Consider the following 13,369-nt stretch of genomic DNA (forward strand, 5'->3'; position numbering starts at 1 on the left):
CTCTCTCAGTCTGTCATCCTCACATGTCCCCTGCTGCCACTGTTCCCCTGGGCAGGCTTTCTCTACCTGAAATGCTGATTGGTCCTTTTATTTAGGGAACTCCTGACTCTTTCCGTTCCAAACTCACTTCTTTAAGGAAACCTTCCCTCTCCTTCTTATTGAACCCAAATCCTCCATCAGAGATTTTTTCCATAGCACTCCTCAGAGTAGCAGTTTTCCATTTATTTATAGAATTATATAATTGATAAGGTTCCTCTTACCTGTAAACTTTTTGAGGGCAGGAATTGTATATTTCTGCTCTTATATCCTCCCTGCCTCATGGATGATAGGCACTTCATAAGTATCTGCTGAAAGAAAGTGAGGAAGGAAGGAAGGAGAAATGTTCCCCCAGCATGTCCTCACTTGGAATTTCCCTGAGGCACAAATTTGACCTGAATAGAGTCCACAAGATTGTTCTGATGATGGGGGTGCCTGCAATATCTGCACCTCAATTGTTATCTTCTTTTAGATATGTGTGCATTTTACACAAAATCTTAGGTGTAAGAGTATTATTCAATTTTGAGGAATCATGGTTGCCTTGAGCCTTCTGTTACACTACTTTCATTGAGTCATTTCTGTATTCAAGAACTTTCTCATTGTTCCCAATGACTGAAGGCTGAAAGCCAGATTCCTGAATCTGATGGTCAGGACTCTCCATCATCTTCCCTCATCCTAACTGCCTCGTCTTAATCCTTGTTATTCCTTAACCCATACTCTGCCACCCCAGCCAGTTGTGTCCCTGCCTCCTAAAATCGCTGAACTTATTCACAGTCCAACACTTTGCTTAGTGCTACTTCCCTTTGCCAAGGATGCCTTTTTCTTTCCCATCCATACATCCAAATTCTACCCACAGAATCAATCATACAGTATCTTGTGCCTAAAAGCATGTGAGTGGCCATCTCCTCTAAGGTCAATTTAGGATCCTTTTTTCTCACAAGTCCAATTCCTACTATCCAGACACCTTTACTCTATCTTTCCGATACCATCTGGCTAGTAAAAACTGATATCACCCCGACTCTGCTTTTTCTTGGCTCTGGGGAACCAGCTGTCAATAATGCCAACATGGTGTCTGCTCTGTGGACCTTACATTTTATTCATTCTCTGAATTTCTGTAGAATTTGTCCAGAAACTATTTTGGGTAGCTGATCATATTGCTTACATAGCTGTTTAAAATTGTATATGTTGAGTATTTATTTCCAAGTATTGGTGTGAGATATAATTAGGATGAAAAATCCAAGATATGGTATATATACAATAATTGTCAGATGTCGACATTATCATTTTGTTATGTTTTTTGTTTTTTACTGCATTTTTATTTATCTAAAGATTAGGGAACAGATATTTTACTCCTTTGTATTTCCTTATCTTTCAGGCAGGTAGTAGCTACTCAAAAACTACTTGCCAGTAAACATTTAACTATTGGTGAAAAATGTCTGATTTCAAGAGCCTTTCTTACTCATTGAGACTGCTTTGGTTCCAACAGTAATGAACTCAAGCTTAACAACAGCAACAGGTCTCATTACCATAAGGATAGTGAAGAATAGCATTCTAGTCAAGGCAAGGATGCAGCCAGGCCTCATGGAGGGACTCCAGCTTTTCCTTTCTCTACCTCTGCCTTACTCTTTCTGCTTGTACAGAATTTTGCTCCTCTGTTCCACTCACCCGGTAGAATGTAATTGTTCCAGGCCTCCCAAATTTACATGTTACAAATGTTGGCCCTGCTCCAAGACTGATTATCAGTTTCTATCACCACTTCCAATTCTGGGGAGGGACTTCCTGACTGCCCATCTGGCTCGGGTCCACCATTGTCCAATCAGGTAGAGAACAAGGTAAGTTCACCAGTTTTAAGTATGGGCCCTAAGGTCCAGCCCCTATGATTTGGAGTACTTACTATAGAAATAGAATAAGTCAGCCAAGTAGATGCTATATACTTATCTAATTCTCTCTCTCATATAATAAAAGAATATTTATTTATAAGGAGTAAGTGTAAAAAAAGTTAGTTAAATGAATAAAATATAACATTAAATACTATTTTTAAATGACTCTTTTGTGTACTCAAACTATAGGCCCATCTTAATAAAAAGTGACTATGTTAAGACACTGTTCAGGATATCCAAACCATTACTTTGACAGAAATATAATAGAAGCCACATATTTAATCTTAAAAACTGTCCAATAGCCACATTAGAAAAAAAGTGAAATTAAATATATTTAGTCTAATTATCCAAAATGTTATTTTACCCTATAATCAGTATAAAATTTTTATGAAATATTTCACCTCTTTTTTCCTAGTAGGCATTTCACACCTATAGCATGTTCCAATAAGGATGCTAAATTTTCAAAAATATTTACTCCATATTTATATTTTCATACAATTTACAATTGAAAAGGCAGATTCACATACCTAAGCTTTCCCAAAAGTTTTATAGTCACCAAATCAGATATTTTTACACATAAACAAGTTAAAATTGGGCAAAACTAAAATTTTAGTGGTTCAGCTCACCCCCTCACCCCCACCCCCTGTGTTGAGAGAAAGCTTCTGCATCCATGGATGTTTTATTGCCCTTGTCTAGCTCGGATTAGCACATAGTCTACAAGCACACACCTGATCATCTACAATTGCTCTCTTACAACACTAAACTGTTTTCTACCTTTATCTTTCATCTACCTACCACTTCAGCAGTTTATTAAAAATAAAAATAATAATAATAATAATAATAAAGGGAGAAATGTGGAATCCATATATAAATCAAGTATAAAAATCAAACGAATATTCATATTTGACCTGAATGTTTATAGTTCATAATGCGTGATCAGAACCGAAAGTTTCTGTGATGACTGCCCTTGTACTGTTCACCATGTAAGAACTTATTCACTATGTAAGAATTCGTTCACCACGTAAGAACTTGTTCGTTATGCTTCAGAAGATTGGAGACTGACGAGAACTAGGCTTGAGATGGATTAATGATTGTGCATTGAGCATTGACCCCCCCTATACAGAATTTTATTGTTGTTAACAACCATTTGATCAATAAATATGAGAGATGCCCTCTCAAAAAAAAAAAAAATTTTAGTGGTTCAGTTACACTAGACACATTTTGAGTGGCTAATGATTGGCCAGCACAAATAAGACAGACCCTTTATGGAAAGAGACACTGAAGCTCTAAATGGCTTAAATGACTTGCCCAAAATCACAAAGTGTGTGTACAGAGTTGGGACTGGAAACTATGCCTGCAGTCATCATGGCTGCCCTCACCTCCCCATGCTATTCCTTCCTCACTGTGCTATGTTGTGTCCGACTAAGGGGCCATTTATAGGCCTGCTTTGGAAAATAACACATATTTATAGTGTTTGGGCTGATTATCAAATTAAGCAGATTTGAGGTTTCTACATAACCAAACCAGAAAATGCATAGATACTTAAAGTGAACACTGATGTCCCCAATGAATTGTCTAGGGAGAGGACTAAAATAAATCATAACAAAACCCAGCTCACCCAAAAGGCAGTTCCGATGTTAGAGACCCACACTAGTAATGTGAATGCACAATATTTTGCAAAGTGCTTTATAGGAATGCTTTAAATTTGCCTGCCCATGGAAAGTTTGAGAGTGGCAGGGGAATGTCTGCTTCTAATCCTAAAAGTGAAACCAGAAGGGGAAGAAACAGAGTCCACTCATGGCAGCTAACTTTTGCTCTTTGGTTATGACCTTTCCTCAGAGAAATTCACTGTCACTAGTATGGCTCTGGATATATGGAAATGAGTCAGAAAGAGCCATTTCCATTCTCAGGATCTCTGAATTGAGCCTTAGGACTAGTGTGCCTGGTCCAGACATGAGACACAAGATACATGGTGAACCTGGCAGAAAAAAATACTTTAGCTGTTTGTTCTTTGGCTATACTCGCTGACAAAAGAATGAGGCTAGTGTGTGGGAGTCTTTGCTTCTAATGCTTCTGTCTTAAATTTGTTGTATAACCTTGAACAAACCACTTCACTGCTCTAGGCCTCGCTTTTCCATTTAGAAACTGGGACTAGCCCAGATGGTCTTTAGGATTCCTCCCAGATCTAAAGTCTCGGGACTTTAATGGCATGGCTCTGGATTCTGTTGCTTGCTCAACAGGGGGGCAAATGCTGGAAGCACAAGAGGAAAGAGAGATGCTTTGTGCCTTGGGCATTCATACCTCTAATTCTGGAAAGACTGAGATTTGACCCACATTAAAGAAAACAAAACAAAAACAGTCAAACTAGGTGGTAATGCTGGTAATTAAGATTAGTTGAATTAGAAGACTGGGTGAATACTCCTTGTGAATATTCCTCGGAGGCCTCATAGTTTATGAGCCAGGGCTTTTCTCCTTCAGAATCGCGAATGGTATTTTACCCCAAACTGTCTGTAGAGACCTCTCTTGCCGTGTAGGTGCCTACCACCTTGGGTCCACTGAGCCAGCACACCAGGCTCCCTCTACAGAGAGCTGCTGATGGAAAGTAGTGCTAAGGACGGTCCTGAAGAAATACCACAGCATGTTCTGTCTCCTTTCCTTATGGGGAAGCCTTCTGACTCCACACACCTTAGGGGACTGCTCTTAGAGACTCCTCTGCCTCTAAAACTGATGCAGAATAATGTGTCCAGTTCTTGCAACTAATAAACCACAATAGTTTCTTGAATAAAGCAAGGGATGGAGAGGAGGAAGCATACTAGCCTTATTAGCAAGTCCTCAGGATGTTTGTAAAGCACCCACTCTATTTCAGCCAGGGTCTCAAAGCTGCCAGCTCTGGGAATGCAGAAGTATGATATCACACATGTTGTAAAATTCATTTATCATCTATTTTAAGTTTGTTGGTTTAGAATGTGCATGGATACTTTCATTGTTGGTCTGCAGAAGCAGTCATATTCTTATTTATGTTTAGAATGCCTTTAATTCTAGTAGCTTTTATACCTTTTGTTTAACCATTTAGTTAAATCAGTCATTTGGAACTCATGGTACTTTCTTTCCTCTACCTCTCTGACATCTTGTGCAGTTTTAGCAACTTTCTTTATCCTTCACTTTGTTCTACTAGTGAAAGAGAGAACGTCTTTTTTTTATATTTTACATTCTTCCAATGAATGTCTAACTTAAATATTTATATAGAACTATTTAAGCATAAAATGGTCTCTGGAAGACAAGAAACAGTGACAATAATGACTGTTACTAAGGCAAAGGAAAAAAATTACATTTATGAACTTCACAACCTTTAAACATCCATTTCCTAATCATAATCTTGGAAGAGTCGAAAAACAGAAAGACCTCTTATTATCTCACCAATGAAGTACTCAGTTCGTTTTGTTTTGTTCTCTTTGCAAATCATTGACTATATTTAATTAAAGAGAAAATATGAACCTGCTTGATGTTCTAGTTGAAACCGGCTTCCTCTCTTGGAAGCAAATGGGTCAAAACTGACTGATACTTAATATTACTTGTTTACCTTAGTTTTATCTTCAATAAATCCAACAATGTTAAAAAGTGGAAACAAACTCTTTAAGCAGCTTAATGAAAAGGTAGGACTTTGCATTGATTAAACAGTCTTTTCCAGGGAAATTAGGTCAAGAATGAACAATGAATGAAATACAGTTATAGGACTTTTTAGAATATTTTTTCTAACAGCATAGTCCAGGAGTTCATATCAACGATCAACAAATTGTTCATAAGTTTAAAAGGCCAGATACTAGGCTAGGATTAGATTGTGAGAATTCCATGACTTAACTTAAAGAAATTTCAGATTTAGGGTTGAACATTTTACTGGAAAAAGTTGATTACTGGGACTATTGATTTGGTATGTGAAGATGGGGGAGGGAGGTTCCCAGTGAGGGACTGGTCAGAACTAAATGAGAACTTGAATACAGAATGTAAGTATAGTTAGTGACAGTAGAGATAAACAGCAATGGCAGTAAGCACCCCAGAATTCCCCAGTTTAAAAATAAGAAACATATAAACAAAATCTTTACTACTTTAACCACAAAAAAGCAAAAAAAAACCAAAGGAAAAAGAAGGAATCTGTTCATTTAAGGCAAAGACCACAGAAACAAAAGGGGTGCCTTAGTTCAAAACAAGGGATTTTGATTTGGGTTCCTACATGTCAGATCTGAGATGAGGACAGGCAGGCATATTTATAAAGTAGAGCAAGGATAGAGTTTGAAGAGAGTAATACATGGAATCTGCTCGCCACAGAAAAATTTGTATAATTACACCAAAATGAACTAATCAGTGAAGGCTATTCTACCATATAAGCACTATTCAAAAAAATTTACAGTATGTGCTGTATCCCACATCCTAGGAAATCTGCCCCTTTCTGATAAGGACAACTATCTAAAGGGAACTCCCAATGCCTAAATGAAGGGAAACTTGAAGAGTAATGCAGTGCCAAAAGAAAGACTGACAGCTTGGAAAGAGACTTTTAATGATGCAAATATGAACTTGCATGTGCTTGAGATAAGCATTTATTTATCAAAACAAAGAATCCATTCTGAACATACTTTGGGAACACATAGTCTTTGAGAACTTGGTTGATGAATTGAATGAAATGTCCTAATTAACTAATTCTCGTTTGGGAGTTTGTTTATTCAACTTATCTGAAGCCAGAGCCAATACTTATTAAAGTTTTTAATGACATTTAATGCTTCCAGGAATTGGGGCTTACCTATCCAAAGATAAACTAGTTTCCTTTTTGGCTGTATTATATTAATTAAAACTATTCTTTTAAATGAATATAAAATGACCCCCTTGTATAATTCAGAATAAATAGATTACTTGACTGTCTCCCACAGAGATAGTGTGCTGGTAGACAAACAAACTTAGTGGTTAGATTAATTTCACATGGCGTCAGGTACTCTATGATTACAATATTTTTATTACAATAGAAATTATATTATCTAGGATTTTAATAAACTAAGACAAATTTAGCTATCCCTAACAATTATTTTTCTTACTGTCACATTTTAGAAGACTTAAAAAAAAATAAACCAGAGCCTTCACTTAAAAGATGTTTATAAAGGATAATGTTAAAATAAAGAAGTATATGAACTTATGAACAATTTTATATTTTAAGTAATGTATTTTAAAAATATTAAAATCTGTTCTAATGCTCTAAGAATTCTTTCCTAATAACCCAAACCTTTACCTATCCACAGCCATTTATAGCAGGGGTAAGCAGATACACCCCATAGGGCCAGATTTTGTGTGGAGAGCCAGTGAGATTGTTTTTTCAGATGAACATTTGTAGGCTATTTGCTGATATAGAATGCTTCAAACCCCAACCACACAAAGTATTGACCCACACAAAAAATAAAGAATTCCATTCTTCTTATTGGTAGACCTACATGACAAAAGAAATTGAACTCTATTATGCAAAAGAATTATAGTCAATTATTTTTATTACACTTAATTTTTTAATTAAAAATTTTGTGGAAATGTTTTTTCTAAAAATGTTCCTACAAAATATGCTTGGTTTTTGCCTCTTGATATGCAAAGCCTGAAGTATTTGCCATCTGGCCCCTTTATAAAAGTGTGGACCCCTAAAGTAGAGTGCTTTTTCTCATTCAATCAGGTTCTGAACGCATTTGTTCAGCAAAAAGTTTCTGAGCAATGCCTATATTCCAGACACTATTCTAGGCCCTAGAGATACCACCCCAGGGAACAAGATTTTATAAAAATACTGTCCTCATGAAACTTACATTAAGACTTTGTACATCAGCTCCCCGCAGCCGCCTGGTTCCATTATTCTCATTCTATGGAGAGGCAGAGTGAGGCTCAGAGAACTTAAGTAGCTTGCCTGGAGTCTGTCACCCAGAACAGAGCCCAGTTATAGCTGACTCCTAGGCTTGAGCTTCCAACCAGTGGGGAGGCTGGCTTCATAGGTGGGGCTCCACCTTTAGTTTCATGCTATTATGTCACCATCTTGAAATTCTTAATCATTTCTGAACAAGTTTTTGAACAATAAATACATTTTCATTTTTCCCCTACCACCACAAATTATGTAGCTGATCTTAGGTAGAGAAAAATCACTCAGGCAAATGTGCTTTTCTCTCAGACCACACTCCTGCCAGGGCTGTTTTTTCTGTTTTGTTGTTTTTAAACACCTTTGTGAATTCATTTATGAAGAAGCCTTGAAAACTGTCAAGCACTTCGGAAAAGTAAGCTACTATTAATCCATTGTTTCATATCCAGTTCACCAAAAGACCAAAGTTCCTTGAAGTCTAGGACTCTCTCCCACAAGTGTTTGTTATTCTTTCTGTCTAAAGCCCTTTTAAGAAAGTGAGTGAACAATAAATATTCTTCAGTAGAAGAATAAATAATAAATTATATTACTAGCTGGACCTTGTCAAGGGTACAAGTTATCTCTGTCTCATCTTAATTTACTTCCATAAATGAGCAAAATCTTTACCAGCAACATGTTCCTCTGGTCTTTATGCATTTGTACATTTTGAAATAAATGTTAGGTCTGGGTTGAACAAAATACAAGAACTGACCTGTTATAAGGAAATCCTTTGTCCAGCAGTCAATGACTAAAACACTGATGGCTTTGAAAGATGATCTGAGATAACCATACTTAAAATAAATAGATGCTTTATCTTCAATTTCTTGCAGCCTAGTCATTGTTGGATAAGAGAGATGGTGAAACAATTATCAGTCAGCCTGACTGATCTTCTGGACAAGTTTTCAAATATTTCTGAAGGCTTGAGTAATTATTCTATCATAGACAAACTTGTGAAAATAGTGGATGACCTTGTGGAATGCATGGAAGGACACCCGTTGGAGGTAACCTTATACTCATTGGGATTGCTTTTACCCACTCTTCTCTAAAACTTATGCTGATTGGTGGTGGCATCTTTATTTGTGTGAATTTTAATTTATAAACTTTTAATTTAAATTTTTTTTCAGATGAGCACAGAAAATAGATGTTTCTAGTTATACCACAATGCCAAAATGCACATTAAGACTTTAATGTTGTTACTTAATATACAAATAAAGTTTATTCTCGCTACAATGTAAAAACATCCCTGAATTTATTCCATGAGAGTATAGTTCTCATAACGTTCCTATTAGGTTACAAATGTTCATTGACCTTTAAATGGAAACACCCGTAATGAACACCAACATCAACTTCTCATCTGTGGCAATCATGTCAGCAAAGAAGGGCATGCTAACATCTCCAAGTGGCTTGGTGACTTGTTTCACCAACTTCATATTATAGGCATAGCAGTACTTTGGGTTCTAAGCGTATTCAAGAGGCAGTGTGCCTCTAAAGATTAAGACTGAGAAGCTGGAGTTCAAATCTTCTCGCTAATTAGCTTTGTGAACTTAACCCCTGTGTGTTCACTTTCTTTATGCCTAAAATGGGAACAGTGACATGAGTCAGCTCATAGACTTGACATTAGATGATTCAGGATGAGTGCTTTAGCACTGCATCTGGCAAAATAATGTTAATATTTTTAGTATTATTTTATAACACTATATCTGTATTAGATTAAGTCTTGGGAAACCTCTTTGGCAGAGTTCCCAAGCCAAGGTGTAGCCTACAGGCCTCCTAGAAGTTTAAACCCAAGGTGTTAAATGTGATTCTGTAGTATAATACTCAAATACTCCTTTTCCCATCCACATGCCATTACTCTTTAAGACCCAATATCAGTCCCATTTGTGTTCTCCAGTCTCAGAATTCTTTCCTTGCTAATAGGCTAATCACTGTATTTCATCACTTCTGTTATTTTACTTTCTAGTTTCTGAATCAGAATGTTATCTTACAATCAATGATATCTTAGAGTTAACATCTCCTTTTTTATTGTATTAGTACAAATAGTGTGCTAATGGTATTGATAAGAACTGGAGGTCACAAAGAGTATATCAGACAAGGTGTCATGAAGGAAATTATATACACTGGGGCTTAAAAAATGAGTTAGATGTTCAGTAAATAGCAATGACAGAAAGAGCATTACAAATACTGATTAATGTATGTTTACTAATCATGGCACTTTGGAACCCAGATGATTCATACCAGGTGGTATTTCTCAGTTGCTTTAGAGACTGAGCTAATATGTATAAAGCACTTAAAGTAGGTATAGAGTAAGTGCTACAGAGGGGTTAACTCATATTACCTGATTTTCTTTATAATCCTGCATCAGTGAATTCCTAAAATATAGCTTTGATTTGGTTTTTGGGGGACTTTATAGAAATTAATCACGCTCTTTTTATCCTTTTGTGATTTCTTTCATTTAGCACTGTGTTTATAAAATATATCCACATTGATGCACAGAGTTGTAGTTAATTTTTTTTACTGCTTATAGAGTATTCCATTGATTCAATATGTCACTATTAAACTGCTCTCTAGATGATTGAAGTAAAGGTTTATAAACACTGCTGCTAAGAACTTTCTTACATGTCTCCTGGTGTATATGTGCAAGAGCTTCACTGGAGTATTTCCCTAGTAGTTTTTACCTAGTAGTATTTACCCTAGGAATTTATGGGTCTTAGGGTGGGCATGTGTCCAGTTTTATTAGATACTGTCAACTGTGCCTATTTATATTACTCCACCCATGTGTAAGAGTCACCTTTGCTCCTTATACTTCCCAGCATTCAGTACCATCAGATTTTGAATTTTTGGCTACTTGGAGCATGTGTTATGGAAGGGCTAGTAGTAGTGATTTTAATGAGCATCTCTGAAAAACAGTGTCTTGAGTTTGTTGTATAGATTATTTCATGATGTTGTGTTCACCTTACTCAGCCACACTGCCACCCCATCGCTTTTATCAGGAGTTGAGCCCTGGAGGATCACTGTCCCGTGGTACCATTTTGAATATTATGTGTTAAAATAGTTGTCTAAACGTGTTAATTTTACTTGTTTTGAAGGACATATTTACAGTCTATTCACCTTAACATCAGTTAAAGCTGTATAGACCATTTGAAATATATAATCCTGCTTTTTCCTTTTTAGAATATAAAAAAATCATCTAAGAGCCCAGAGCCCAGGCTGTTTACTCCTGAAGAATTCTTTAGCATTTTTAATAGATCCATCGATGCCTTTAAGGACTTGAAGATGGTAGCACCTAAAATTAGTGAATGCATGTTTTCTTCAACATTGAGTCCTGAAAAAGGTAAGACACAAGTATTTCCAATTTAGAAAAGTAAAATGCAAGTTTGAATCTTATATATGTAAGTAATAATCTGCCTTTGACTCAAAGTTATGTGTAGCTAGAGAAAGATCTGTGTGTGTGTCTAATATAAAAGTAAGTATCAATGGCCTGAAAGAAATGAATGGTTGTTGATTTGTCAATTTTCAAACTGAAACAGCACTCATCATTTTCAAATTAAAGAATTTTGTGTGAGTAAACAATACATGAGATAGTCACTCATAATTGTTATCTGATATTTGCTAGTACTTGCAATTATATTATTCTTCATCTCCAGTCTTCTCGACTCTTTTCCTTAAGCGTCTAACTATGAGTCATGAATTCCCTTCTAGACCACTTACTCTGTACTGAGATTCCTTTTTTCTTCACTGGGTCTCCATAATACAAAAATCTTAATTTCATAGGTTTTTTTTTTAAATGACCAATGATTTGCATTATTTATATTTATTGGCATATGGAGGCAATGAAGCTTTGTTCTACAAGGTGACTGTGGTGAGTTTCTTAACAAAAAATAGAACAGCAAGACCCAGTATGAGATAAATAGGATCTGAATAATCTAGATTTGGGAAGCAGACCTGGAAAGTATTCTAGTTTTGTACTTTGGCCTTTTGGGTACTCTGTAACTTCTGTAAATCACCATACAACACTGACACATTATTGCTTTCTATTTAGATTCCAGAGTCAGTGTCACAAAACCATTTATGTTACCCCCTGTTGCAGCCAGCTCTCTTAGGAATGACAGCAGTAGCAGTAATAGTAAGTACACATATCTGATTTAATGCATGCATGGCTCCAATTAGCATCTATAGGAGTATTGCATGGGCTTTAAAGGAAATTTCTACAATTATTACAATTAATACTCTTCTGTTACTGTTCTCCCTGTTATAGTCTTACGGAGAATAAATATTAGGTTTGTAGAATTGGCTTCCCTATAGCTTGACAATGTTTAGGTAATTGGGCCAATAAATTTTCTGCTAAGATTCTAAATAAAGCATGCAATTAATTTTTAAAATATGATTTAAGCTTTTCTCATCGTTGAATTGAAATATGTTTCATGTGGAATTTGCCTGACAACATTCTAAAATGGAAAGTACAAATGCCGGTCATACAGAATTTCTAGGATGTTTCAGTATTTACTATTGTGTGTTTGAAAATTTGATGACTTTGATATTGTACTATAAAATTATAGGTTAGAGAAAATGCTTCTTTATCTGGAATTTCTGTCCTCTTTCGCCAAGAACCCAGTTTCTTGGAAGTCTAATGTCTTCTCTTCAAATGCAAGCAAAGGTCATTGGATTTACTAAATATTCTGACTCTCTAATCTCTGTTTCCATCTTCAGTATTGCAGGTACTTACTACTAGATACGGAATTCTGGACTAACAGTTCTTTTCTTTCAATCCTTCAAGCTGTAGGAAGAAAAACTCATCCTGTGATCTTAGCTAAGAAAGTCATCCCATAAGACTTAGTAATGGGACACTATCATGTGTTCAGGGACATAGAAGACCTATCTGTAAAAGAGAATAATTAATTGAGTACAAATCCACAATGGCAATTCTGCAATTCAGAATTTTTCACAAATCTCCAATATCCAATTTGTTTTGGAATTTTTGCCACCAAAACCTGATCTGAGCTGAGATAAGGTTATTATAGTCTTTATCCTTCTAAAAGCTAATATTTATATATTTCATTTCAGAAATATTAATGCATTTGATTATCCAGACCTGAGGTGCTATCCAGACCTGAGGATACTATATAATATATAATATTCTCAGGACAGAACCTTCTAAAATATTAAATCACATAACACATGCGATCTAAAAGTTTTAAAATGGGACTTTGTTAGTCAGTTAACTCCAGGATTTACTAACCTTTTCAAAGAAGGAACTTTTGACTTCTTAGTCTATATTTCATTGATTTCTAATCTTTTTTATTTGTTTCCTTCTACTTTGGGTTTAATTTGCTCAACTTGTTCTAGTTTCTTAAGTTCTTAAGGTAGAAAAATATGATCATTGAACTTTAGGTACATCCCACACATTGTGTTATCTTGTGTTTCCATTTATCATTTATGGAAAAATATTTTTTTAAGTCTCATGATTTCTTGATTCATAGGTAATATAGTATAAAAGTGGATTGTTTGTGTAAATATGTAGTTTCTTATTGGTTTCTAAATTCTAATA

The 13,369-nt window shown here is 35.7% G+C and overlaps 1 protein-coding gene across 2 annotated transcripts in view; it reads left to right on the forward strand.

Moving 5' to 3' along the window:
* The window catches only part of KITLG (KIT ligand), an 86,413-nt gene that overhangs the window by 49,516 nt on the left and 23,528 nt on the right, over window positions 1-13,369 (forward strand). The window contains exons 4-6 of one of the 2 annotated variants that reach the window (XM_017659036.3): window positions 8,655-8,825; window positions 10,996-11,155; window positions 11,864-11,947. In XM_017659036.3, the coding sequence (XP_017514525.1) occupies window positions 8,655-8,825; window positions 10,996-11,155; window positions 11,864-11,947 (415 nt within the window). The remainder of the gene's footprint in view (window positions 1-8,654; window positions 8,826-10,995; window positions 11,156-11,863; window positions 11,948-13,369) is intronic. The other variant, XM_017659037.3, reaches the window with a different exon arrangement.

Source organism: Manis javanica, chromosome 10, assembly GCF_040802235.1.
Source record: "Manis javanica isolate MJ-LG chromosome 10, MJ_LKY, whole genome shotgun sequence".
NCBI classification, from domain to species: Eukaryota; Metazoa; Chordata; class Mammalia; order Pholidota; family Manidae; genus Manis; species Manis javanica.